A 27513-nucleotide genomic window follows, 5' to 3' on the forward strand; every position below is an offset into this window, starting at 1 on the left:
ACGCACACGCAGCGGCTTCTGCATTACAGAGACGCCTTGCTCACATTAACTATGGCGACTCGTGTGAAGGATGCCCACGGACCGGTTTCCACGCACTAGAGATTCGAACCTCGCCTCTTGCCCATCCTCGTCATGCTCCCGGCTCAGGAGGCAGCCAGAATCTACCACACCAACTACGTGCGCAACGCGCGCGCCGTGGGCGTCCTGTGGACGGCCTTCACCATCACCTTCGCGGTGATCACCGTGGTGGTCTTCATCCAGCCCTACTGGATCGGGGACAGCGTGAACACCCCCCAGGCCGGCTACTTCGGCCTCTTCCACTACTGCATCGGGAACGCGCTCACCTCCGAGCTCACCTGCAGAGGGAGCGCGCTGGACTTCGGCTCCATCCCGTCCGGCGCCTTCAAGACGGCCATGTTCTTCGTGGGGGTGTCCATGCTGCTGGTGGTGGGCAGCATCGTCTGCTTCAGCCTCTTCTTCTTCTGCAACGCGGGGAGCGTCTACAAGATCTGCGCGTGGATGCAGCTGGCCTCCAGTGAGCTCCAGGGGGGGGTGTAGAGTGGCTCCGGCCCGGGGGCTTATTATACCCCCATTCATGTTAGCGTGATCAGGCACACTCAGTAGGTTAAGAAGGCCCCGCTGGGCCTATTTGTGTAGTTTGTGTAGTGAAAGTGAGGAAGTGAGGCTCAGACAGTGAAAGTGAGGTAGTGAGGCTCGGAGAGTGAAAGTGAGGCTCAGACAGTGAAAGTGAGGAAGTGAGGCTCAGACAGTGAAAGTGAGGCTCGGAGAGTGAAAGTGAGGCTCGGATAGTGAAAGTGAGGCTCAGACAGTGAAAGTGAGGCTCGGATAGTGAAAGTGAGGCTCGGACAGTGAAAGTGAGGTAGTGAGGCTCGGACAGTGAAAGTGAGGTAGTGAGGCTCGGAGAGTGAAAGTGAGGCTCGGATAGTGAAAGTGAGGCTCGGAGAGTGAAAGTGAGGCTCAGACAGTGAAAGTGAGGTAGTGAGGCTCGGACAGTGAAAGTGAGGTGCGTGTTTGTGCACTAATGTTTCAGCTCACCTGATATTTCACACGGCCAGCTGTCTGTCTGCAGAGTCAATAATGGATGAGGCCTTAATCTTAGTGGAGTAGAGATGCTCTGGGGTTGCTAAGCAACTCGCGTGCTAATGGGGGGGGGGGGGGGGGGTCAGTAGAACAGACTTATGTTCAATTTTGGAGAGGACCACCGTAAATGGATTTTCTTTTTTTTTAACCTTAAAGGGTGTTTTTGTGAGACTTTGTGTCGAGGTGGATCCGGATCCGGTGGTAGATGCGAGGCGACAGTGGAACCCTCCACGACACCCGTATCACAGAGTTCTAAAGGCTTCCAGAATGTCTCATCCTGCCCCCCTCCCCCCCAGGCACATGCATGGTGATCGGCTGCATGATCTATCCTGACGGCTGGGACTCGGATGAGGTGAAGCGAATGTGCGGCCAGCGCACCGACAAATACACCCTGGGAAACTGCACCGTGCGCTGGGCCTACATCCTGGCCATCATTAGCATCATGGACTCCCTCGTCCTCTCCATGGTGGCGTTCAGCCTGGGCAGCAGGCAGGACAAGCTGCTGCCTGAAGACTTCCAGGTGGAGGGGAAAGGTACGGGGGGGGGTGCTAGCAACACAGGGTTAGGGTTAGTTCTCAGTTCTAGCTCTTCCCGTGTTCCTCTCTTCTGCAGACAGCGCCTAGGCAACGGGAGGAGACGCAGGACTTCAGGAGGAGCCGCGCTGACCCGACGGATCACGCGGGTTCATTGGTTCAGGACGGTCGGGGTGTAATTACCATCTCAACCCGATTTGTGGTTAAAAACACTGACGGCTCATTATCAGTTTACTCGGAGGAGCCCTAGAAAAGTTAAGTTGCTACTAAAGCGAGGCGTTGAACAGCTGCAGGTTTCTGTAGGGTGCTTCATTTCAATGAATACAGAAGTCCGTTGGGACTTTGAGAGATCTATCAGAAATGATAACGAAGTAAAACAAAAATAAACTCGCCTATTGCAGTATTCATGTATTATTTCAGAGCATTTAGGTTGGAAATCGTCCCATTATCGGTTATCTTTCCTTCTGGATGTCCTGATGAATGAATACGAGCACACGACACTCAGTGGTGAACCCAGATCGTGATTGGGGGGGTTACGGACTCATCTGTCCGGGGAACATTTCAGGATTCCCAGGAAGAGCTGGAAAGTGTTGCCAAAGACGGGAACAGAAAACTCTGGCCAATCCCGCAAAAGTGGAAAAAGACAAATGACGTGTAAATAAATAGTTTGTGGGTTTTAAGGAAACCAGTCAATTAGTGGGCTTTGGAAAAATGTTTATTCTAATTACTTACAGGAAACAAATATTGAAATCAGAAAAGGAGAACATGGACAGAAAGAGATTTGTAGAAAAACAAGTAAAACGGCCATCAAGGGATTCGGAGCATTATTACGGCACGTTTATTATACCATCTGTTATTTTCAAGTCCAGCACCCCCTGTGCATTTACAATGAAGCGTTTAGCATTAATCAGTTGAACATCCCCCCCCCCCTTCATTGTCATCTCATCCGTTAAACTAAAGCCTGCGCTGGTGCTCTGTTCACAAGACGCGTCGTCTGATAACTATTAATGTGCTGCATTAAGCCTCTCTGAGCAGAAAGAGGATCCAGCTGTTCTGCAGAGTCGTGCATGAAGTCGAGGAATCTGAAGGTTTCTTACAAATTAAACTGCTAAGTGTTTGTTTTATTAAAGACATGAAACACTGAAACTAAAAACAATAATCCATCCAGAGCTAGTGCACAAAATTAAAATGTATGACGTCTATGTCCTCTCTGCATATCCCTTTTGTTGTAAATTTAACAGCGTCTATCCTTTAGCGCCCCTTTGAATAGCATTGCGAGTAATTCTAAAGCATTTTGCACACATTTGGCAGCCATTGGTATAAAAGCTGGCGCAGCGATGACGGCAAGCGAGACAGATTTGTCTCAGTAACTACCTGAACAGTAATAGATTTCTGGTAACATTCTACCTTCCTCTGCATTCGTAGAGCAGTTTACGTCCACTATCTAAAGCTATGAGAATGATGCAACGCAGGGGAGGAGCCAGAGGAGGAGAAAAGAGTCGATAAGTCCTACGCAGCAGCCAGTTTAAAAAAAGACACAGGGAGAAGACCAAGTTCCTTCCATTGCCAGTGAAATCCAGTCCGGACAGACACACAGCACATCCCTCATTACCCCCCCCCCCCATCTCATTTCCGTACAGTCTTATTGCGGGTGGATGCAGGCGCAGTGCAGCTGCAGCGTTCGTTACTGAATCTTTTCACGCCCAGAATCCCCAAACCGAATTCTTCCTTTAACAGCATGGAAGGTGGAAGTGTGCTTCTAGGAGGTGAGCCACGGGTGGGACAGGCACTGGGCCGCCGTGGCTCTCCTTTCGGGCACCAGGTCCAGCATGGGCTGCAGGAAACTACTGAAGCTGTGCGCCTCGTCTTTGGACCACTCGTACTTATCGACCAGCACGCCAAACAAAGCCCACGGCTTCAGCTTGGTGATGTGACGCAGTTCACCTGAGAGAAGACGATATAACTAAGATATAACTTAGCATGCATTACGGTGTTGCACATTATGCAGCCTGTAAAATCATGTCTGTTTTAGAGTCGCCGCGATGAGCTGGCGCCTCGTCCGGGGTGTACCTGGCCTCTGACTGGGATAGGCTCCAGCACACCCGTGACCCGCGAGGCGGATAAGCGACTGCAGAAAATGGATGGATGGATGTTGAAGGCTAAGATTTGTAAAGCCTGATTTAATTACGGCAGCAGGTTCTGTGACTTTCGCACCAAGTATCTGAGCGCTGACGAGCTGCAGGCAGCGAGAATGTTTACCTTTCTTGGTGAAGAACTCCTTTGAGTATTTGCCTGCCAAGACGAGCTTCCGAGGAATTTTACCCAGCAGCTCGATGATCAGCGCCAAGTGATCTGTGGGGAATCAGAGAAACACACAAACTCAGCTGTTACAGCGACCAGTGGGGGTGGGGTGGGGGGTGGGGGCACGCACTCACCTTCATCTCGGGTGTAGTCCTCTCCAGAGTGGGGTTCAAACAGGTAATCTCCAGTGGCGAGCTCAAAGGCCTGAGGAAAAGCCAACACGCGTGAGTGAGGTGAGCCGGGTTCCAGGGTCAGGGGTCGTGTGTCTCACCATGCAGGCGGTGCTCCAGATATCTGCCGGAGTGCTGTAGCCGGATCCCATCAGCACCTCGAGGGAGCGATACTGCCGGGTCTGGATGTCATCTGTAAAATGTTTGTGCTGCAGGAAAAGGGAACAAAAACTACCGATTAAATGCAGCCGTTGTTTCTTTATTAGATCAGAATTTAAACACAGGTAAACTTCACGCACCACCCAGCAGGCGTTGCCCAAGTCTGCAATCTTCACCTGCAGCTTCTGAGCGTTTACAGAGTCCAGGGGGTTTATTAGCAAACCGTCTGATGCTCCTACTAAAGAGAGGAGGCAAAACAAGAACGGGAACAAATAGGAGTTAGACAAACAAGCGATTGTAGTATCTAGTATTTACATTACTCTGGGTTTGCCATGGAAGATTCAACGTAGCTAACCATTCTGGCCAACCTCCTCTTCATCGTCTCTCTTGGTCACGCCCCCGGTGTCCATCTCTTCCTCCTTCAGCTCCATGTTGACAGAGTCTGGGCTGGGGGGGTCCGGTAGCTGCTGCTGGTTGGCTGAGCCGTTACAGACGTGATGCTCTTCTTTGGTGTCCTTGCAGCTCTCTGGTCGGTTTGCATTTTGTTGGTCCTGCTGCTGCACCTCCTGCTCCTCCTGCACCTCCTGCTCCTCCTGCTCCTCCTGCTCCTCCTGCTCCTCCTGCTCCGTCGCGGAGGCGTGCTCGTTGCAGTTCACATCCATGCCGTTTTCACCCACAGCAGCATTCTCGTTCTGTTCGTTCTCCTCCGGTGTCAGCGGGGTCTGCTCACCAGGAGCCACATCTGTGGAGAGGAGAGTGTGTTTTAGCCAGCGATGTTATTCAAGAATATTGCAGTAATACCTCGAATACCTCGAGGGCCCCGAGACACGAACAAACCTGGGAGCCAAATATTGCCCCGACACACGAGCACAAATTTGAGATACAAGCAACTTCAAGGTGTTGGCGCGCTTCACTCGATCAGTTCAGGCATTCTCCACCTCGACTTTGAGTTACGAGCTCGGTGCAGGAACGGATTATACTCTTATGTCGAGGTATTACTGTATTCTGTACGCACAAATGTTACTTATTGTTGTAAACGCTTTTTCACGCGTCGCCACACGGGATCTATTCATCTATTAAAATCACTTTACTGAAACAATTCCTCAGCCCAGTCCAGCCCTTCACCTGTGACGACGTCTCTCAGCGGTGCAGACATGGACAGCGAGGCTGTAGAACCCGTGTCCTCTGTGGTCTCCGTTGTCGTCACCGTCTCGTCGTCGTCTTCCTCTTCTCCGCCGCCCGGCGCTACTCCTCCCTCCATCTCCTGGATCCTCTTCTCCAGCATCTCTGCTTGCTTCCTTTGCTTCTTCTTAATCTTCTTCTTTTTGTTCTTTGACATTTTGGCCATCTTGAAAACGAGAATAGGCAGTGACTCCACTTTAAATCCGTTTTGTCCTAATGTCTATGATCTGGTGACGAGACAAACACTTGACTTACCGGTTTGGGCGCTGGGGCTGTACTCACTGTAGGAGAAAGGACACATTAGAGGGACAGCCTCTGCCCACCTATAATTAGGACGCTGTTCAGGCAGTTCACACCAGGATGTACTAATGGACAGTCTCTGAAGCGCCACCCGGCTCATAGGAGTCACACATTCCTCTGAGCAAGCTGGTCATTTGCATAACAAAGCAAGGCGTGACTCATACCGGCGAGTCACGCCGCGCTCCTTTTATTAGAAACCGCTGCATGCTTCGTGTTTCTGCAGACAGTTGTGGATCGGAGGCACAAGCTCGCCATGAACAAGCAATCGGTAATAATTCATTGAGAAACGACTCGATATCTGGGTCCGTCTTCAGCCAGTCAAAGCACCGAATCTATGCTTAGGGTTCAAACCTGCAGAGCCCGAGGGAGGAGCGACGCCAGTCTTCTGCCACTGCGTTGCTTCAGCAGCCATTTTCCTGATGTAGGGCTCGTTCACGGTCAGCAGGATGTTCTCTGGTTTGATGTCTGTGTGAATGATCTTACACTTGGTGTGGAGGTAGTTTAAACCCTGCAATACCTGCAGTGGGGAAAAGTCAAGGGCGACACGATTACAATTTGAGGTGAATGTTTGTTTGGTTTTGAGTTTCGCATCTCGACTGAGATTCAAGAACGGTGTGATGCGTCAGGATTCAAAGACTCTGGACATTTAAATCTATTCAAACTTCAAAGCGTGCATAAAAATATGGCGCAGATGGAAAGTCGGTGACACGTTTAATCACCCGGGAGGGGTTTAGCGCTCTTTTCTTTCACACACACACACACACACACGCACACAGAAGCTCTGTAACACAGAATAATGCTGACGTGTAAACAAGTGATGGAAAGAAGTGACAAACCGAATAACCAACATCCAAAGATTCCGTTCTTGTTAATGCATCTGAACGATACCTGCTGTATGATGCTTTTAACGCAGGGCAGAGGCAGGCCTTGATAGTTGGACTTGATGATCCACTTTAGCAGGTGATATCCCAGCACCTCAAATACCATGCAAATGTCTGAAGAGATAAAGCGTCAAGGAGGAAACTCAACAAAGCATCGCTTGATTGGACCCGAGCAGAGCTTTAATCTGGCCGGGTAAAAAAAATGCATCTTCTCAGTTAATCTGGCCGAGACAAGCAAATCCATAAAAGTAGCCAAACTTGACGTTCAAGCACAACGAGGATGCAGGAAATAAAATGACGGTTTACTCTGAGGGTGATGCAATCTTACTCAGTTGAACATTTTACAATTGATGCAGAATCTGCAAAGCCATCACACAGAGAGCAACAATCTCATGCCATAAATAGAATCCGTGGCGTCAACCAACGGTCACTGCAGAGTCATTGTAAAGCTCAATGTGGGGGGGTGGCTCCAGCCCTCGTCGTCTTTGCCTTGCTCGATTCCACCCACCTCTCAGCTGCTCTAAAAATAAGTAAAGAGGTGGAGCTGAGGAAAGACACGAAGCCTCGTTTCCCAGATACTGCAACGCCTCTTTCTCGAGAGAGGATACGAGTCCCATTTACGCCAGAAACCTTGAAGTCGTCTAGAAGCTGCACCACCTTCTCTCTGCTGGGGTCACTGGGGTCCGTGTTTCTCACCTGCAACGCACAGGCAGACGGTGTGGCAGCTGTGGGCCTTGGAGGAAGCATCAGTATCTATATTGTGAAGGAGAGACTTACAGATTTGAGCAGCTTGATCTCATCCAGAGCCGTCTCGGTGTAATGTTCAGCACTTTTTACAACTTTCATGGCCACAAAGCGCTTCTCCCTAAAAACACAAACGAAATCTGCGACTTAAATCCTCACAAAGGCGTGAATTCCTCTTCAAACATGTCGAAATTAAAACACATAGCACTCCTTAGCGTCTGTAACAGACCCAGAAAGTGTGCGTCACTAAATGTGTAATTTCACCGTACTGGATGTCCCAGGCCAGCCACACAGTGGAGAAGTGTCCCCAGCCCAGTTTACGGATCACGTGGTATCTACCGCTGAAGAGATCTCCAATCTTCACGTTGTGATATCCACCTGGCCAAAAAAGAAGAAGCAGACAAGCCCAGTTTTATGTTTTTATTATTGCGCTTCAAAATTATTCAGGTCAAACCCGATTTATGTTTCCCCCGGTGTCGTAACGTGTATGATTCGTAAGCTACGACAAAACTACTACCGGCTGTTTTATAACTTGAACAGCCACACAGGCCTGATATCCGAGGAGAGAGGAAGACGTCTCACCCCTGCAGTAGTCGTTGGGATCCTCCTGCTCGTCATCATCAGAGCCCAGGATCTCTTCCTCCTGCTCCGGGAGCGGAGAGTTTGTTTGGCCGTGCTGAGAGTCAACCGCACAACCATGCGGCTCCGGTCTGAGAAAAGGAAACAGAGAGAGGGGCGTAAGGAAGACAAGAAATAAAAGACCAGTGACCAACTCTCTCGTCCTTACAACGACCCTTCTGAGGTCACCGACGCACCGACAGTCAGTCAGGTCAGAGTTGAGTCTCGGTCCAGCGTGACCTTGTCGACTGTGGATGTGTCAGGAACCTCAGAAGACTAGAAGCTCAGGTTTAGGAAACTTCAGCGCTAGATGTCTTTGAAAAATAATATGGCAGTAAAAATCCAAAAACAAAGGATATATTTCTTCCAATACAAATATATTTCATAACTCAACAAACTGGATCAAACACGTTTTTTTTTTATTCATGTTTTGTAATGATGTCTTGAGGGGTTTAAATTTCAAATTTCAATTCAAATGTCAAATCCATTATTGTAAAATGTCAGATATGAGAAACAGGACAGTCCATTACTCGTCGACGACGCTACTTTACAGAACTGTGTCCACAAAAGACCGTTTGTTTCAAAAATAAAATAAAATAACCCTTTTAAAATGAGTATCGTCAAAGCATCTTTCAGTCAACATTGACATATTTAAAACCTCATAAGTGATACCTCAGCATATCATATTTTAGACTGTATAATACTGAGCACAACTCGGTACCTGCTGTGGAAAGAATGAAGAATCGGTAATGAAGACGAGGAATCGGAGCAAACACGGAGCGTACCATTCAGTTCCAACAAGGCTGCTAACGACACAAGCTGCCTGGAGATGAGCTCGCAGCATCACATTTGCCTGAGACACAATTTGATGGGCAACTATCAGAGTTTTGTTGTGAGACGAGCCGCTGTTCTATTCCCAGCTATTAAGTTTCATTATCAAGAACTGCCATCAGCCTCCGGGTTGGTTCCCCTCTCAAGCAAAATCATGTTCCTTCACACCAAGCCTCCAAAAAACAGCCTCCTGGACCGCTTGGGCAGCACGCCACCAGCCCGCCCGCAAAGCAACAAAGCGCTTTTCCAAATTGAGCATGCAAGCATTTTTCTCCAACTGTGGCTAGTTTGGCAGAGCTAGTCCATTGTCCTCTGAATATGAGCACCGCCCGGGACTCTTAAGGACTTTTAACAGCCGGAGGCGTCTGGAGGCAGCCTCCAACCGCCGGGCGTCGCTCGGCTCCTACCTGCACGACGCTCGGATGCCCATGGGACGCGACGGAGGAGAGACAGAAGGGAGTGCAGATGTTTAAAAAGGTCCTCTCGTTCCATCCACCGTTCAAGAGCAGAACGGAGAGAAGGACGAAAAGTAGCGTAGAGAGGAAGAGGGCGACAAAGAGCAGAACGGAGAGAAGGACGAAAAGTAGCGTAGAGAGGAAGAGGGCGACGAAGAGCAGAACGGAGAGAAGGACGAAAAGTAGCGTAGAGAGGAAGAGGGCGACGAAGAGCAGAACGGAGCGATGAAAAGTAGCGTAGAGAGGAAGAGGGCGACGAAGAGCAGAACGGAGAGAAGGACGAAAAGTAGCGTACAGAGGAAGAGGGCGACGAAGAGCAGAACGGAGAGAAGGATGAAAAGTAGCGTAGAGAGGAAGAGGGCGACGAAGAGCAGAACGGAGAGAAGGACGAAAAGTAGCGTAGAGAGGAAGAGGGCGACGAAGAGCAGAACGGAGAGAAGGACGAAAAGTAGCGTAGAGAGGAAGAGGGCGACGAAGAGCAGAACGGAGAGGATGAAAAGTAGCGTAGCGAGGAAGAGGGCGACGAAGAGCAGAACGGAGAGAAGGACGAAAAGTAGCGTAGAGAGGAAGAGGGCGACGAAGAGCAGAACGGAGAGAAGGACAAAAAGTAGCGTAGAGAGGAAGAGGGCGACGAAGAGCAGAACGGAGAGAAGGACGAAAAGTAGCGTAGAGAGGAAGAGGGCGACGAAGAGCAGAACGGAGAGAAGGACGAAAAGTAGCGTAGAGGGGAAGAGGGCGACGAAGAGCAGAACGGAGAGAAGGACGAAAAGTAGCGTAGAGGGGAAGAGGGCGACGAAGAGCAGAACGGAGAGAAGGACGAAAAGTAGCGTAGAGAGGAAGAGGGCGACGAAGAGCAGAACGGAGAGAAGGATGTCGGTGCTCTGCTGCGAGCAGCGTCCAGGAGAACGAGGCACCGCTGCACTCGCTTTTTCTGTCTCTCTCTCTCTCTCTCTCTCCCTCTCCCTCTCTCTCTGACCCAGAACTCTCCTTGGCTGCCGGCTGTCTTTAGCCCCACCTCCTTCCCCGACAGCTTGAAGATGATTGGGTGATGCAGCCCTGCACTGCATTGCAGGTAAGGGACAATAATAATAATTAAATTAAATATATCATTATATAAAACACAGAATCCCAAACATTAACTCCTGCAAGAATCTCCTCCTTTTGATGTGAAATCTTTACTCTACAACTGCAGCGCATCAGATACGTCACCAATACGTCACTAATATGATGTCACTAATATGATGTCACTAATATGATGTCACTAATGACCAGCGGGCTCCTAATACAGCAGAAAATGCAGCCATTCTGAACCACGTCTGATTAGAGCCGCATCCCACGAGGGCGACGCGTCGAAAGAGAGCAAGACGGCAGGAAGGCAAGGAGGCGAGACGCAAGAGCATCAATGGCAATAGAGCTGCCCCTGTTGAGGGCTTCAAACCAAATGAGAATAGAGCTGCCCCCGTTGAGGGCTTCAAACCAAATGAGAATAGAGCTGCCCCCGTTGAGGGCTTCAAACCAAATGAGAATAGAGCTGCCCCCGTTGAGGGCTTCAAACCAAATGAGAATAGAGCTGCCCCCGTTGAGGGCTTCAAACCAAATGAGAATAGAGCTGCCCCCGTTGAGGGCTTCAAACCAAATGAGAATAGAGCTGCCCCCGTTGAGGGCTTCAAACCAAATGAGAATAGAGCTGCCCCCGTTGAGGGCTTCAAACCAAATGAGAATAGAGCTGCCCCCGTTGAGGGCTTCAAACCAAATGAGAATAGAGCTGCCCCCGTTGAGGGCTCCAAACCAAATGAGAATAGAGCTGCCCCCGTTGAGGGCTCCAAACCAAATGAGAATAGAGCCGCCCCCGTTGAGGGCTTCAAACCAAATGAGAATAGAGCCGCCCCCGTTGAGGGCTTCAAACCAAATGAGAATAGAGCCGCCCCCGTTGAGGGCTTCAAACCAAATGAGAATAGAGCCGCCCCCGTTGAGGGCTTCAAACCAAATGAGAATAGAGCCGCCCCCGTTGAGGGCTTCAAACCAAATGAGAATAGAGCCGCCCCCGTTGAGGGCTTCAAACCAAATGAGAATAGAGCCGCCCCCGTTGAGGGCTTCAAACCAAATGAGAATAGAGCCGCCCCCGTTGAGGGCTTCAAACCAAATGAGAATAGAGCCGCCCCCGTTGAGGGCTTCAAACCAAATGAGAATAGAGCCGCCCCCGTTGAGGGCTTCAAACCAAATGAGAATAGAGCCGCCCCCGTTGAGGGCTTCAAACCAAATGAGAATAGAGCCGCCCCCGTTGAGGGCTCCAAACCAAATGAGAATAGAGCCGCCCCCGTTGAGGGCTTCAAACCAAATGAGAACAGAGCTGCCCCCGTTGAGGGCTTCAAACCAAATGAGAATAGAGCCGCCCCCGTTGAGGGCTTCAAACCAAATGAGAATAGAGCCGCCCCCGTTGAGGGCTTCAAACCAAATGAGAATAGAGCTGCCCCCGTTGAGGGCTTCAAACCACAAAGCTCCTCCTCCCATGGTTCCATGATCACCTTGCAAAAGCCACAGAATTTGAAAAGGTCATTAATTCACTGCGACTGAACCTTGAGATGAGATTTATAAATCTCATTTATGAGATAAATGTGACCGTGGAAATAAAAGACTTGTTTTTAAAGTTGCAGCGATGCTACAATGGTGGGATAAAATAATCAGAATTCCACCTTTCATTGCAATTATTTGTCCGAAAATTAATTGTGATGAGAAATTAAATCATGACAAATTCCCGAGAGGAAAATGATCGGGCCAATCGGCACTGAGATCTACTTCAGAACCACAAGTCCTCCACGTGCCCATCATTCCTGTGCCCGCGTCCCCGGATAGTGCCTGCGTCTCACACGCGCACGCTTCCATGGAGATCCCTCCTCATGCACTGTTTTTGTGCTGACGTTAATGCCAGAGGAAGTCTGGAACTCACCAGAGATGGTGATTTATGCACCATGTCACCCATCGCCCCCCCCCCCCCTATGTAGTCTGAGTTCTTAAGATGCTTCCACTAAATGCTCATTTAGAGGAGACAAATGAACGCGCTGAAGGGAAACCTCTGCCGAGCCTAGTTACCAAAGAAAGCCGGAATAATCAGAAGAGGCGGCGCGTTACAACTTACTTCTTGTACTGCTTCCTGGGTTTTGCCCTCTTCTTCCGTGCTTGTATTGCGAGAACTAAAAAGCAGAGAACAGAAAAGCAGCTAATGTAGCAGCGTGCACGCGCTCAGACACCTATCTGGTGTGTTGTGCTAATGGGATAAGAGTACACGGTCAAAGAAAGCAGGCAGTAAAACAGGCGGTTTAGCTGGATGCTCAGCCTCCGACGAACGACGTGCACCGGCCTGAGCGCGTCTCACCGGAGAAGCGTTAGCAATTAGCTGCTAACAAGCGGTCTATAGAAGCGTTAGCAATTAGCTGCTAACAAGCGGTCTATAGAAGCGTTAGCAATTAGCTGCTAACAAGCGTTCCATAGAAGCGTTAGCAATTAGCTGCTAACAAGCGTTCTATAGAAGCGTTAGCAACTAGCGGCTAACAAGCGGTCTATAGAAGCGTTAGCAATTAGCTGCTAACAAGCGTTGTATAGAAGCGTTAGCAATTAGCTGCTAACAAGCGTTCTATAGAAGCGTTAGCAATTAGCTGCTAACAAGCGGTCTATAGAAGCGTTAGCAATTGGCTGCTAACAAACGTTCTATGGAGGGAACCGCACCGAGCCCTGGCCGGTCTGCGTATGAATCGAGCGACATGGTTGTTGTTGTTTTGCTCTAACTTCGATTAAACGTTTGGCGCACATTCGTATCCGATGCTAACCCGATGCTAGAGCTAGCACACGTTAACGCAGGGCGCATGGTCTCGTTTTAGTTACTTCAATCGACGTGTTTTGTTACAGGTGCGGAAATCCCGGTAAGCCCCTCATCGCGAACCGTTTAGGGGGGAGGAGGCTGCATTTCAACACTAACGTGCAAAAAGAACGTGAAAGTTTTCACGGTACCTTTTCTTTCCATGCTGATAACCCACCAGTCGGGAGATTTGTTGCGTTCAGGGACAGTTGGAAATTGGTGCGTGATGAGAGCAAGATAACAGAGCCGAGCTGTAGGGGGCGACGCGTGTGAACTGTCGACACCTCATACACGTATGTAGTGTTAACGTGCCCATTTACAGACATCACACCCGGTACGAGTTCATCGTTTACATCAAAGAACGCTGGAGAAAGACCCCACAGATGCGCATGGGTTACATTTTAAGAAGGCCCAGAACGAGGTCTGAGAACTTCCCATTTTTATTCTTAACGTTGTTATTTTCCTGCTTAAATTTGTCCACCATGACTCTGAGAAAGGGATGAAAGGAATTTCTGTCCAGGGACAACAGATGAAAAATAGCCTTTTGGCTAATTCTGGCACATTGACAGAAATGTTTATTAATGTGCACTGTCCCTGTTAAATAAACGAATCATTCATTCATTCAAAGAAGGATTATATTGTGAAAGTCTTCGTCATTTCCCAGCAGGCGTTCCAGGAGGAAAACTAAGATTCTTAACCAGTAATCCACCTGACAACTAAACAATTACTATTAATGGGCTCTTTGGTTCTCCCCCTGATGTTTGATGCATTGATCACCATTCTTAGTGCCGTGCTGCCACCTCGTGGTGACATTTCACCACTTCAAGCTCATTATAACAACTTGGAAAAGAGTCTTTATTTTTTAATGGTGGTATTTACACATGGTGTGGCGTGCTCTCTTGGTACATGGGGGGGGGGGGGGGGGGGCATATGAAAACATGAAAGCAGACCCAATAACCAAACTAACTACTGGACATTAGGATCTAGAACAGAGTCTAATTTATGTAGTTCTATAAAAACCAACAAAAGGGGTACTGTATTTCCCCCAAAACATCCAGTGAGTAAACAAACACTTTCTCACAAGCATGTGCCCAACTAAATTATTATTTTTTTAAATAAAATACAAATATCATTCTAGCATTACAAATCTTGATTTAACAAGAGGAAAAGCGCGACATGAAAACACGCAGTTGTAAATGAAATCGTGAAGACACTGATATTGTTTGATTGACATGAGCCAAAGCAAAGCAACTGTGGGAAAAGCTTGTCACATTTACGTAATCTAAATCCTAAAATGGTTCCGATAGAGGAAAAAAAATGTTTCAATGTGTGTAGTATACTTTAAACTGTTTTGCTTTGTATAGCAATACTGGGCAATAACACAATAAGATAAATGTTCAAGAACTTTAAAGTGAAAAACCAAATCCAAGGGTAAAAGTGAATTGAAACCATTGTTAAATGAGCAGAGTTGATCAAACGGATTTAAAACTGTTGGCTCTGATAGACAAGCTGAAACTGCAGTCACCACGGCTTCGGACATTCCAGATCATAGATGATACGCTTTTGGTTTCTGACACAGCAAGTTCTCCATAAATAATAAAAACCCTACAATTCTGACAAATATTCTCTTTTACACCAACATACAAACAACATGTCATCCGATCATAAATACAGGGCGGAACGTCACCCCCAACATTCAATAAACATTAATTACGGTTTTTGAGATGCAATATAATTAAAATACAGCTGGTTGATGTACATACAAACGTCACATTTCAATAAAGGTTGTGAACAAATTATTCTTCTGGAACAACCGAAGAGCAGAAAAGACTATTTGTGTAAAGGAGAGGCATTAAGAAGGTGAACCGATATATAAATGGCCCCACACTCATATTTTGGTGAAAAGAAAGCTTTCACAGTCCAACCAGTAGAAATATGAAGCCTTAATTTCACAATGTATTGTAAATATTTATCTTTTCATACGCCATGTTTCTATCTGGTAATAAAATCTATACTGTCCAAGGTTGTCAGCCGAGGCGTGATCTCAGTAATTCTGATCATTAAACTGACTGAAGTACTTATATACAAATACTGTTTGTCGTATTTACGCAGTTCTAAAGTACAATGAATGTCGGGTAAAAACTTACTAAGAATGCAAATAGAGTTGAAGTCTGCTTCGGTGCGCTGGGATGCAGAGGAGTAAAAAGAGCAAACGCCGGAGACGGAAGGAACAGGGTGTCAAGTTTCATCCCTAACGTCCTCCGGAGAAGAATGCTGGCAGGCACTTGAATGTCATTGGCTGTGCAAGTGTGCGAGGAAAGAGGTGGATAGACACAAGAGACTGATCGTCCTTGAAAAGCGTTCCTTGGGAAACGTGTCTCCTCCTCACGACTCCATCTCATCGCCATCAAACGACGGTGGAACGAAGCTGAGCGCTTCCTCGTAGGTCAACCCTGAGAGGGAGACATTCAATAGGATACCCGGTTATTTTAGAATTATTTTCTGAATTTAGAACCAAAAGATTGTCGCTCAGGGATCCAGAATGTGCCAACTTACTTTTCCATTCCTCAATTTCCAGCTCACGGCTTTCAAAGCTCTGGTCGTAAGGATCCGCTTCTGGCTCGTCATCTGGATCGTGGTACAGGGCAAAGTACGGGTGGGCCAGAGCCTCAGAGGCCGTGATCCGCTTGTCTGTGTCCAGCACCAGCATCTTCTCCAGCAAGTCCACCGCTTGAAAAAGCACAGCATCATTAGAGGGACTCACCGAGCCAAGCGTTGGGACAACCACGGCAAACTCACCAAGAGGGTTGGCGCCAATGAACACATCAGCAAAGTTCATCTTGGGCATTTGGGGAAGGGAGTTGATGTAGTTCCTCGCCTGCGAGAGCAGATTGTAAGAAATGAGCTAGAAAAGGCCTTAAAGTAAAAAGTGGTAACAGGTCGTACTTCACGGAGCTACAGAGCTAAATCTTTTCATGCATTTAACATTAACACTTAATATTTGACATTCATTAACCTTATTTGTCTGGTGCAGACATGACTCCATCCTTCAAGCACTCTGTTATGAACAATATGTATTTTACACAATCATTGTGCTTTCATTTTCAGAATCCATGTGTTTAATCACACACAAGCTCATCAGAATACGCTGGCAAAGCATTCTGGGAAGGTTTAAGACAGTGTGGTGCGTCAGAGAGGAACAAGGGTGTGAGAGCAGATGCTGCAACGCTAACAGAGAGAAATATCTGAGACAGCACAGGGCTAAAAGCATCTAAACAGGACTGTGTGCGTCTGCAGATGCCCCGAGTGCATTTAATTTGGGGGTTGGGGCACATGGGTCGGCGGGGGACGTGTCTCACCTCATGGCTGGGCATCCTGCTTATGAGGGAGGCTGGGGGTGTCCCCGTCAGGCGCATTATCTGCTGCAGCTGGTTTATGTCTACAGCTTCTGAGTCAAGGGGCATCATAACATCGAGGTCAACACGTCGTAATTATTCTGTGGTTTTGGATCGGATCTTGTAAATTCTGCTGCACAGGAAGGTGGACTGAACTGGGTCGAAGTTGTGGAGGCACACAGATTTAGAAATACGAAAAACACAAACATCTAATCTGGTATCTCACAAAATGTCGTAGTCTGCACTTTAGCGTTAACTTGAAGTACACAGATTTGCTACACTTTGACTGGGACTACTGCATTTTGTTTCTGCGTAGCGATAACAGGAGTGGAAGGATACGGTCCGTCCCGGGAAAGAGGGTCCGTCCAGTGAGTAGTTCGGCCATGATGCAGCCCACCGACCAGATGTCCACTGTCACATGAAATGAAATGCAGCATTCAGAAAACCTGACATGAGCAGTGACTTTGTATAAAGCAACAAACAATATTGATGAAGTATTAAGCTTTTGTTTGCTATCTGTTATTATTCTTATTCCAAAAAGCATTCTATTTAATTTAAGTCCACAAAAGCACAACAAATGGCCTCATAACCGAACCGGTTTACCAATTCTGCCAAAAATAAAATGTAACTGAACCCTTTTGGTTGCTTCGACAAGAGCTGCATCCTGATCTGAAGCTGAATTGACCAGAACATTATTTCACTATTCAGTTCACACATTAAATTGCGTTTTGTGTTGAGATACTGCGAGTATTACGAGGACACGGATGGCAGCAACCTATTTCTGTGCAGCTTCAGTTGCAGACATTTCCTGTCACATTACAAAGACATGCGGCTGGAGCCGTCTGACTGCATCTCTGTGCACCTGTCTTGTTGTAGTGCATCCAGTTTAGCATGATCTCTGGGGCTCGGTACCACCGCGTGGCAACATAACCGGTCATTTCATCATCTGTGTGCCGCGCCAGGCCAAAGTCCAGGATCTGAGGGACAAAGAAGGTGGACAGAATAAGATGTGAAGAAACAGCGTCCATGAGCCGCCGGCTCCACGGACATCGAAACGGTGGAGCTCGTTCAAACGTTCCTCACCTTCAGTTCACAGTCTTCATTCACAGCCAGATTACTGGGCTTCAAGTCCTTAAAGCAAACGGGGAGACGAGCGAGAAGTCAAAACAGAATGCTGCGCCGGGTCTTCCCCTTTGCACCAATCATCAAATAAAATCTGGCTGATTTTGGCAGTCCAGCCAATCAGATGACGTTTATAACTAACTGAGTAGTTTCTGAATTAATGAATAAGAATGAAATATTTATATTTACCCTGTGGATAATCGCTGCAGAATGGATGTACTGTGGAGGAATGACAAAGAAATGCTGATCAACCATGAATGAAACTCGGGTTAGAACACGCCCAGAATGAAAGTGTTACACTTTACTGTGTTTGTGTAAGTTTAGATAAACATTAAAATGTGCCATAATAACCAATACTCTTTCCATGAGCCAACTCTTAATGAGGCTCCAATGTTTCTAGCAATAACAACAAATAATAATAATAATAAATGATGAGTACGTCCATCTAAACTAACCAACAGGAAGCGAGGCGGCGCTGCTGAGCTGAGCTTCTGTTACACTGAGGGCTTCACTGACCTTTAACCCTCTGAGAATCTGATAGATGAGAAACTGGACGTGATCATCGGTCAGCTTCTGACACTTAACGATGTTGTTGAGGTCCGCGCCCATCAGGTGGGTCACCAAGTACCTGCAGGTCACACCCGGCAGCCAATCAGACGGGCTCAGAAACGTCGTGAAGAGTGCTATTCGGAAAGGATAATTCAACTAAAGTGTAAACGTGAAGTGGGTCACTCATAATGTGAACACTTTCAGAAACGGAGACAGGGAACAAAAGTCATCCGAAGAGAGTGGAAGATGCGGATTGCTTAATCGCTCTCTTGATAGTGGACTGTTTGCACAGCGGATCCATCAGCTGAGCAAGGTCGCTTATGAAAGGCGTCCATGTCAAGTCAGGGCTTGCTGCGTCTGCTTGTTCTGACCTCGTAGCACAAAGGATCGGTTGCAGGCTTGCCTGTGACGATACGCAGCAGTCTGAGCTAGTTCTTCTCTTTATGACTCGTCACATGATAGAATAGTATCGCATTTTGATTGCAGGATGTCTGGGGGCGTGTGAACGTGCACCTTCTTCTCACATTTTCACCACAAGATGATTGAATATACTGTGTGCGCACACACACACACACACACGGCAGTTACCTTGGAAACCATCCGTGGTGCATAGTGTACAGCATCCATTCACCTTGATAAACCTGCCAGGTTACGTGCTGCAGAGACTGAGAAGTATCCCTGTCCAACGTTACCCTTAGAATCCTCTACTCAGGTGTGACTGACGTAAAATAAAGCTCCGGGAGATCAAGACAGGAGGGAAAGACGAGGTGAGATAAGCAAAGAGTCAGAGCCAGAGGGAAAACTAAGACAACTCACACGTCATTAAACTCCTCTAAGCTCGTCCCCGGCGTGAAAACGTCCAGCAGACCGATGACCTAAAATCAAGAGAGAAAAAATAGAAAGTATTAACAGAAATGCATTCGTATCTGATAAATAATCATCAGGCATGCTTTTAATGCAACAGGCAGCGAGTTCATGCTCGAGTTGCAGTTTCAATATCGAGTCGTTTAATGACGTCAACAGGGCGTTAGACCGAAGAGTGGTTTTCCCTTTATGACGATGACAGGCACTGATTGTGTGTCGATGTTGAGCCGACGGCGAACACAAGCAAGAAGCAAAAAAACCTAAAGAAAACATTTTTAGGTTTTATTTATCACATGTTCAATGCTTTGGGAGATCAGATCAGACCGTCCACACGACAGATGTATTATTCTTTAGATGAACAAAATCATGATTCCATTAGAATTTGTGTCTGGGTATCTACGTGCATCTGCACGCACACACACACACACACACACACACACACTGTAGTAGCCCAGCCAGCACCCCCTGAACAGAGACACTGAGGTGGCCCACCCACACAGGGCTCACGCTCACAGCTGATTGGTGGGCTCCAGGCACAACAAACAGCTGATTGGTCCACTCATGCTTTCCAAATATCAAAACTCACAGAGTCTCCTGGCAACAGCGTGAGCAAAACACAGAATCCCTTTCAGTGTAAAGAGATAGGAGTCACATGAAGAACAAAAAAACGCTTTATGCAACATTTCCCGCTGGGGTGAAACCGAACCTGGAACATGATCATTAATGATCCCACGTCAACAAGTCCTCTCATGCAAGCCGACTGCAAACATTAACAGTGTCCAAAGATACAGACAACGTCCCGATAAAACGATCCCGGCTCCGTGATGAACCGGGTTTTCCTGATCGACGTATTTCACCCAGGAGAAGCAGAGTACGACGAAACACAACAACTCGGCTCCTAAACAAACCCGAGCTCTCCAGTCCTCCCACGCGGACACGGGGAGAACACGCACACTCGAGTCGAACCCGGCGCCTTGTTGCTGAGAGGCGACAGCGCTAACCACGCCGCCACCGTGCAGCTCTGACATTCAAACAAACGCATGTCAAACTGGTTCCGGATCTTTTTTCTTTTTCTACTTTGACAGCTCAACTTTGTTTTAATGATGATACACTGCAGAATTAATCCACTTTCACAGAGATCATGCTGTAAAATCTCACAAAGACCAAGACAACCGCACAACGACGCTGCTTGGATGCGTCCATTTCAGTACAGTAAGAAACACACACACCACAGAAGGTGACGACAAAGCCGTCTCTAACCCGTTTGGTGGCTGGATGCTCACCAGCTGCCGCACAATGTGCTTTGAGGCCTTCCAGGGACAGAACATCACAAGCATCTCCCCTTTGGGAGACTAACAGGTGCCGGGACCATCATATCAATTCCATCGGAAGAAGTGAACACGAGCACAGATTACCACCTCCTTTCTTCTTTTCCTTTTCAGGCTCATGAAACACGAGATAAATTGGTTTGTTCAAGGCCTTTCTCAGCAAGACCACGGATCTATCTTTGTCCCAGCAATACTCTCAAACCTCGAATATTTGATTGTCTCAACTAAGTGTTGTTTTCACGAGACAAGAAATAGCCCTCGGTAATAACCATAATGGGTGAGAGAGGCCGAGAGAGGGTGAGAGAGGCCGCCACAGCCACTTAGGAGACAGGAACCGTATACCATCTCATACCACTGGTGCAGCTCGTAATGGACTATCCCTGCTAAAGAGAACCTTGTGTGCCGAGCCCCTTGCTGCTTCTTCATGCAGTTCACCTTCATCCCCACAACAGAAAGTACAGAACATCTCAAAGCATCAGAAAGCCGGAGCGCTACCGTTGCGGGTGTTTATGGATTGATGCTCCTAGTGTTAGCTCTCCACACAAATAGCTACATTCCTGAGGGCAGATCGGAATAAGCTCCAAGGATACCGACAGAATTCACAATATAGGAAGCGGTGAGCAGCGCCTGCTTCTGCAAGCTAGCAATCCTTGCTTAGGAGGTGAGCTGCAGAACAATGCAGGCACATGCATAGGAGTCTCAGCCTTGGAGGGGAGGGGAGAGTCGGTGACTCACGTTCTCGTGTTTCATGTGTTTGAGCAGCCGCAGTTCTCTGTAGGTTCTCTTGGCGTGTATTATGGACTGGAAGGGTCTGGACAACTTCTTCACTGCGATCTTCAGGTTTGTCTTCACGTCATAAGATGAGCTGCGAGAGACATTTAAAGGTTTCCACAGCGTGAAATCACTGTTTGTAGAATGCGCTGCATGCGTAAGACTAACGGGCTACGGGGGGCAACAGGACAGAACGCGCTGCTAAACATCGGCGCTGTGTAAAACCACACCGGTGTGAAAAACATTCAACAGAACAACACACAAACATCTAAATCAGTGTTTGTGTGTTGGGCGTGCAAAAGTAACACACAGCACATCAAGTCCAGGACAAAGCGAGACACTAATAATCATTCTTAACTGGCTCAGACACGCTTGCATTGAGGTCCAAAACATATTTAGAATATTTACAAGGACCATCACAAGTTAGGTTAAACGAAAACCTCCCCAATAAATCCGTCGGTCCCGTTTGCATGTCTTATACGATCGATTATACCCAAACCGGTACCGTAAAAACATGAACGCCTGCCAAGACAGGGAAAGACACAAAGAGAGTGGGAGAGAAAAACAAGGGGAAATCCGCCGACGACACACGAGGCTCGTTTCTGGTGTTAAAGGAAGGTCCCAGCGAAATGATGATTGGTAAAATGTTATAATCAAGGGCTTTAGTTCAAGGCCATGTCAGCATTACCTGTGACAGAACTCGGATTTCAACCATCAACCCATTAACCGCACATGACTGGGAACGCTGCATGCCAGTGTTTATTGAATAACTACAAGCGATACTGCAATTAAAAGTGCGTGAAAAGCACAAAATGTGGCCCCTGATTGTCACGCACCCGTAATAAGAACACTGTGTTTCCCAGTAAATCAGATCACGTCCCGCACCCAGGGCTCCGTCTGTCCCGGGCTTGCAGGATAACTCGCATGCGCGTCATGCATGCTCAGTAAACTGCGTCTACCGCAGCTAAACGACGCAGCAAACCAACCCGCTACGCTTCAACCCGCCGCTAATCTCCAGGACAAACACGGCAGGTCGCAGCATATGCCATACAAGTAGCCGGTAATAAATGCTGCAATAAGGAGCGGCCATAAAACAGGGAATATTAACTCATCGAGTGCCAGCTATTTTCAGCTCAGCTATATGCCGAGCGCCCCAGTTTTCCCGATTTTCCAAGCCACACAAAATATTCTTTATTATGATTATGCACACGAACGTACCAAATGAAAGATTAAAGTCTCTTCTTTCAGCGGGAGAACAAAGTGTGTTCCTACCATTTCTCGTTCTGGAGTTACTGGCCGTTGAAGAGAGACAGATTTCAATGTTTGGGTTCGAAAAACCGTCTTTAGACGTCAATGGCACTCAAAGAGTTAAAGGAGCAGCGTCATGAGACTGGGATCACTGGGAACGAGCGACAGGCTAACAGAGTAGCATGCAGGCTAACGCGTAGCAGTCTAACACACTGAGCGTCATGACCTTCTTCTGCTCTGAGAAAAGACAAAACAGCACATTAAAGAGATTAGAACAAAATGGGGGGGGGGGGGGGGTTGTCACCAGTTAGTCACTTTTAAATAATAAAGAAACGATTCTGTCCAAAACAGTTTCTTCTACAAAAGAACCAGTGAGTTAAGAGTTGAGGACGTTTTCCGATTATTCCAAAAACAAAAGAAATCTTCACCCCGAGTTAGCTTGGGCGTGTCGGCGCGTCACCGCGCAGCACATCTGCATTTATGATACGGTACGTCACATCTGTGGAAATAATGAGAATCTAAAAATACGATTTGCCGTTACGAAGAACAACGTTTGCTGGAATTGTGACCTCAGCGCCTGCAAGATAAACTGGATGAGATGTTTACACGGCGGCGGCAATAACCTCGTCTCATTGGCACAATCTGACATTAATTAAATCTTCACAGCTTATATAAACATAGTCCCCCCCCCCCCCCCCCCCCCCACATCTGTTGCTGCTTTCACCTCACAGAGAAACTGGCCCCCAGGACTACGTGCTCCATGATGTTTGAAATGTAAAAGAGTTTCTGGCTCAAAGTTAAGAAACCGACGAAGGCGCAGGTCGACCCCTCCGTCTACACAAATCTGTGCAGATCTTCAAAGAGGTCACCGAGAAAGAAGTAAATAAATGAAACTCAGCTCAGCTAGAAATCACAACATCCGACCGAGATAAACCCGAATGGGGCCTGAGGACAGGCGCCACCAACAACAATAAAAAAAAACTACAGAAATAACGGTTTACGGGTCATCCATGAGCTTGTGATGACGTCACAGCTGAGGCCATTACCGAACCTCGGGACTGTGAGTCATGGACGGTGACATCATTCTGGAGTCATCGTCCTATAGAAAGCTTTCACCATGCGGGGGGGGGGGGCTCTAGTTTCCGAAAACCACGTGACCTTCTGGTACTCTGCAGGCTGCACGCAATGCGTGAACCCGCAGTACACAACGCAGTACACAACGCAGTACTCTTACCTCGATGCTGGTTCAGCCTCGTCGTTTACCGAGCACCGCTGAGCAGATGACGCGAGCACGGACGTGCACGCTTCAGTGACGTAGTTAAACCGTTCCCGGGTGGCTAGTAAAACAATGCTGGGAGACGCAAACGTGCTCAAAAACAAAAACAGTCTCCGCCCGCCGGAGACGCGCCAGTTACCCCGAAGCGAGCATGACGTGTCACCGGTTCACACGCAAATAAAGAATAAAGGCAGTCACTGATTGATGATCGGGAACTTTTAAATTATCGATATAAACGCCTGTGAATGCAGCCGCGGGCCTCCCCGGGTCGCTTACCACACGGATCCGTAAGCCCCGGAGCCGACCGGAGATAAGTTCCGGTACCTCTCCGGGACCTCCCACACGGTTTTGTTGAGCTCCTGTCGATAGAAAGTCGGTCTCTCCTTCTGCGACATTCCTGCGGGTCCACGAGCCGCCGCGCAGCGACCGGGCGGCGGCGGAAACTTCGTCTCTTCTCGCTGCTCCCGAAACAGCCCGAAACAGCCCGAACCCAAACGGGGCTTCGGCCTCCCGGTCCCGCCGAACGTGGAGATGAATCCCCCCCCCCCTCCTCTCCGTGCACGTCGGACTCTTGGAGCCAACTTCCTCTGCAAAGCGCGCCCGGCTCGGGAAGCTCTCCGAGCGCGCAGCTTTCGCAGAAATGCTCGCCGAGTATTGCTTTGCTGTGGGGCGCGCGCCGCGCGGAGCAGTGAGCGCGCACGTTCCTCCGTCACTGCGCGCTCGCGATCAGAGTATTCTCGCGAGAACTGGCGATCGATCGGAAACTCAGGGAGCGTCAGTGGAAAGCTTCGATCACACGTCATAAACCTGAGAACAGCAGCTGATAATCAGTGATTGATTACTGATTACTTCATGTCACAACTGAAAAATAAACAATAGAAAAGACTACCAAATCGAAATTATTTGCAGCCATTTTTTATTTTCTGAATGGACATTTGTTTTTAAAAGACAACAAAGACATTTTCTCCTTAATGATTTACTCAAAGTTGTACGGAAGCATAGTACATTACAGCCCCGCCCAAAAACCATCTATTCTTAGAAATAAAAAATTAAGTGGCTGAATTTTAACCCTTATTAAAAGTATGCATTTTCTTGAACACATTGGATGGATGAATAAAAATATGCAAGTAAGATAGCACAAGAAGCACATCCATATTTGGCATTACATCGAAATTTCTTGTGAATAAACCAAATTTTCACAATATGCAGAGGTTATAACTGACATTATGACAATATAAACATTAGTGTGACAAAGTTCTGACTCCTGTTCGAGATGCTGTTCAATTTGCAACAACCTGTGAAATTTAAAACATGTTAAGTGTTTACTGAATATCAAGGGAAACACAACAGACACATGTGCAAAATGTGTATTTCAAACCTAAACCAAAGGTTCACTGCTAAACAGTACTGTTAAGAGATTAAGAAGAAGAAGAAAGGAGTAGAATACAAATCTACACAAGTATATCTGCAATATATTAGCTTTGTTTATCTCTCCATCCTTGAGAGAAGTGATTCAGAGAAAAAAAAGAGCAACGTTGGGAGCAAGAAGAATTGATCGCCGAAAGAACAACTGATCCGGCATAACCTCTGATAAATCTCTATTGGTCATTTCTTTTCCCAAATATATACAGCAAGGATAATTTTCTGTTGTACAGATTCATAATGGACACCCTGCTCTACGATCTTATGCGTCTTCAAAATAATTATTTATGGCATGTGGATGGTGACAACCGACACTACTACCATATTATCCAACAGGCGCTCTCCTCTGTCATCCGTGGGATAACTTCAGGATGTCCTTTGCATTATGAAGCTAGGAGTACCCAGCCACAAGAGAGCAGCAGCACTGGCCCTGCATCTCACACGGGTCCACAAGGGCAATGTGGTTTCCTCATTTGTGTAATCCAAGAGGTGTCCCACAACAAGGATTAACACAGATCCACGCAGACGAGGCCAACCCCGGCCTGCATCTATCCAGTCTTTTCCAGTCCTGTCTCACTTTGATCATTTTAAGAAGACAACGTAGAAAGCCATGGTCAAACAGGAAATTGCCACAGCAAAGTGAAGCCGTGTCCCAATTACCGCAGCTGAGAGGAGAGATGAAAGGATAAAAAGGTAAGCAGAATATTACAGAGAAACAACAGAGAAAAATACAGCAAAGCATTTAAACAGATGTGTCAACAGTAAGGTGAATGTTTTCCAGAAATTCCTAACACGGGCATTGCTACAGTAGACCTTGACTTTATTAGATTTAAAGTAAAGCTCTGAATCCACATTTGAAGGATTTTTATACATTTAGCTCAACATAGGCCCCATTACTGAGATATCATTTCTCCTTTAAAAAGCCATCTACACTTTGGAAAATATAAAACAGGTGTCAAAAACACTATTGTCATGTTGCATAAACCCACCTTTGTAGAAGACGCCCCACACTCCTTTCTTCTCTGACAACAGCCAGCTGTTGAGGCGAGGCACCTTTTTAAGATATGCACAGGTGCAGACGAACAGCAGCCCAAACACCAGGATGCCATCGAATGAGTAAACTATGGAACAAAAAAAAAGATCTATGTTTACAAGCAGTATTGTTAGCTCTAGCACATTTTGAACAAACAAAAAATCAATCATCAGAGAGACGGGGGTGAGGGACAGGTGCAGGGACCACAGTACCCTTCTGGTATTTAAATGTTATAACTACAACACTAACAGTAATAATAATGATTATAACTGTCGCAGTAATAACAGCAATGACGATGATGACGATGATGATGATTGTCCGTGGGTGTCAAAGCATGATCCCAGCAACAGTCACCATGTTTCACTGTAGGTAGGGCATTTACTCAGCATGTGATTCAGGCATGGACCTGTTCAGTAAATGTAGGCCTTAACTTTAGAAAGCTAATGTTATGCAAGTCGGCGTGCGTTGGAACAGTGTCAACAACACTGTGCTTTCGTGAAGAAGAAAAACTGACAGTTGTGTTAAGATTTTAAAGGGTTGTACTGTCCATTTGGACTGTTGTGCTCAAGATATGTGAATTTTCAAAAGTAGTTAGCAAGAAGCCTTGCGGTCTATAATAATATACTGCAAAACAGATTTGAAAATGAGAGCCTGTCACCAAGGACGTCAAACAGTGAGAAGGAATAACAAAGTTAGCCGCGGTGCCACTAGCAGTACTGCTGAGGGCCACGTCTACAGCCGAACTAGCTTCGAAGCTAGCCATCCGTCCGACTCCAAGAAGTACCATAGCTAGCTTAACTTAAATGAATTTTCTACGGCAGACCTTCTTTAATAGTTGAATAAGAAAATTAGCCTACCATTTGTCATATTTGCAGATTGCACGTTGATGATATGATGTTTCTTCTTTAGCGATAAATCAACAATCCATAATGCATTAAAAAGTGAAAAACGTACTTCGCAATCACTCGGATGACATTTCCTGCTTCTTCTTCTTCTTCTTCTTCTTCTTCCTGTTGCTCTTGGTGGTGCTTTGCGGTTGGCCACCTTTGTGAAGGCGCATTACCGCCACCTTCCGATCCGGGGTGGAGACATCTTCTTCCTTACGCGTTATATTTGTTTTGGCCTGTTTAGTATTACTGCCATCTACTGGATAGACTGATTCATTGCAACATATGCATCAGCATGAATTTTCCACTGATATTATTGAGCGATAAAATTGGCATTTTATAACGAAAACGAAACGAAACGAGTTATTTTCTACATTTGTCCACACATCTGCGTTCCACGGACTCGAGCCAGCCTTCAGCTTAACTCATACAATATACATCAGAAAATTGTCAATACGTTTCATGCAACATAACCAAGGAAAATAAGTCA

General features: G+C 47.1%; 4 protein-coding genes across 4 annotated transcripts; 1 reads left to right on the forward strand and 3 right to left on the reverse strand.

Moving 5' to 3' along the window:
• Nucleotides 1–129: 129 nt before the first annotated feature.
• On the forward strand, nt 130–1813 carry lhfpl5a (LHFPL tetraspan subfamily member 5a). The gene is made up of 3 exons (XM_068741982.1): nt 130–535; nt 1398–1662; nt 1714–1813. Exons 1-3 carry the CDS (start codon nt 133–135, stop codon nt 1811–1813), a joined length of 768 nt encoding a protein of 255 aa, XP_068598083.1. The 5' UTR covers nt 130–132.
• A 1452-nt stretch (nt 1814–3265) lies between these two features.
• Nucleotides 3266–13293, reverse strand: srpk1b (SRSF protein kinase 1b). The gene is made up of 16 exons (XM_068742100.1): nt 13281–13293; nt 12412–12466; nt 7954–8081; nt 7641–7749; nt 7405–7492; nt 7236–7323; nt 6635–6741; nt 6098–6263; nt 5702–5727; nt 5390–5612; nt 4620–5006; nt 4405–4499; nt 4207–4314; nt 4070–4139; nt 3894–3986; nt 3266–3578 (listed from the first exon to the last, which is right to left on the reverse strand). The coding sequence occupies exons 1-16, from the start codon at nt 13291–13293 to the stop codon at nt 3394–3396; spliced, it is 1941 nt and encodes a 646-aa protein (XP_068598201.1). The 3' UTR covers nt 3266–3393.
• Nucleotides 13294–13581: 288 nt separating this feature from the next.
• On the reverse strand, nt 13582–24200 carry mapk14b (mitogen-activated protein kinase 14b). Its single transcript, XM_068742101.1, has 12 exons — nt 23958–24200; nt 21122–21251; nt 19011–19069; nt 18162–18273; nt 17835–17864; nt 17607–17654; nt 17386–17500; nt 16863–16934; nt 16488–16567; nt 15928–16006; nt 15685–15858; nt 13582–15581 (listed from the first exon to the last, which is right to left on the reverse strand). Exons 1-12 carry the CDS (start codon nt 24074–24076, stop codon nt 15514–15516), a joined length of 1086 nt encoding a protein of 361 aa, XP_068598202.1. The 5' UTR covers nt 24077–24200; the 3' UTR covers nt 13582–15513.
• Nucleotides 24201–25563: 1363 nt separating this feature from the next.
• On the reverse strand, nt 25564–27126 carry tmem167b (transmembrane protein 167B). Its single transcript, XM_068742104.1, has 3 exons — nt 26994–27126; nt 26093–26224; nt 25564–25768 (listed from the first exon to the last, which is right to left on the reverse strand). Exons 1-3 carry the CDS (start codon nt 27001–27003, stop codon nt 25686–25688), a joined length of 225 nt encoding a protein of 74 aa, XP_068598205.1. The 5' UTR covers nt 27004–27126; the 3' UTR covers nt 25564–25685.
• Nucleotides 27127–27513: the final 387 nt, after the last annotated feature.

The sequence above is a fragment of the Brachionichthys hirsutus genome, chromosome 8 (assembly GCF_040956055.1).
Source record: "Brachionichthys hirsutus isolate HB-005 chromosome 8, CSIRO-AGI_Bhir_v1, whole genome shotgun sequence".
Lineage (NCBI taxonomy): Eukaryota > Metazoa > Chordata > Actinopteri > Lophiiformes > Brachionichthyidae > Brachionichthys > Brachionichthys hirsutus.

Bases quoted from the DNA above. Each gene is read 5' to 3' on its own strand.
- lhfpl5a (XM_068741982.1), top strand. From the start codon at position 133: ATGCTCCCGGCTCAGGAGGCAGCCAGAATCTACCACACCAACTACGTG. The intron at 536-1,397 runs GTGAGCTCCAGG...CCTCCCCCCCAG, and splicing joins GTGGATGCAGCTGGCCTCCA to GCACATGCATGGTGATCGGC. The intron at 1,663-1,713 runs GTTAGGGTTAGT...TCTCTTCTGCAG, and splicing joins GGGGGTGCTAGCAACACAGG to ACAGCGCCTAGGCAACGGGA.
- mapk14b (XM_068742101.1), bottom strand. From the start codon at position 24,076: ATGTCGCAGAAGGAGAGACCGACTTTCTATCGACAGGAGCTCAACAAA. The intron at 18,274-19,010 runs GTGAGTTGTCTT...TGTGACCTGCAG, and splicing joins TTAGAGGAGTTTAATGACGT to GTACTTGGTGACCCACCTGA. The intron at 17,501-17,606 runs GTGAGGAACGTT...TTTGTCCCTCAG, and splicing joins ATGAAGACTGTGAACTGAAG to ATCCTGGACTTTGGCCTGGC.
- tmem167b (XM_068742104.1), bottom strand. The intron at 25,769-26,092 runs GTGGGTTTATGC...CTCTCCTCTCAG, and splicing joins GTGGGGCGTCTTCTACAAAG to CTGCGGTAATTGGGACACGG.
- srpk1b (XM_068742100.1), bottom strand. The intron at 6,264-6,634 runs GTATCGTTCAGA...TCCCCACTGCAG, and splicing joins TTAAAAGCATCATACAGCAG to GTATTGCAGGGTTTAAACTA. The intron at 5,613-5,701 runs GTAAGTCAAGTG...CTCGTTTTCAAG, and splicing joins CAGCCCCAGCGCCCAAACCG to ATGGCCAAAATGTCAAAGAA.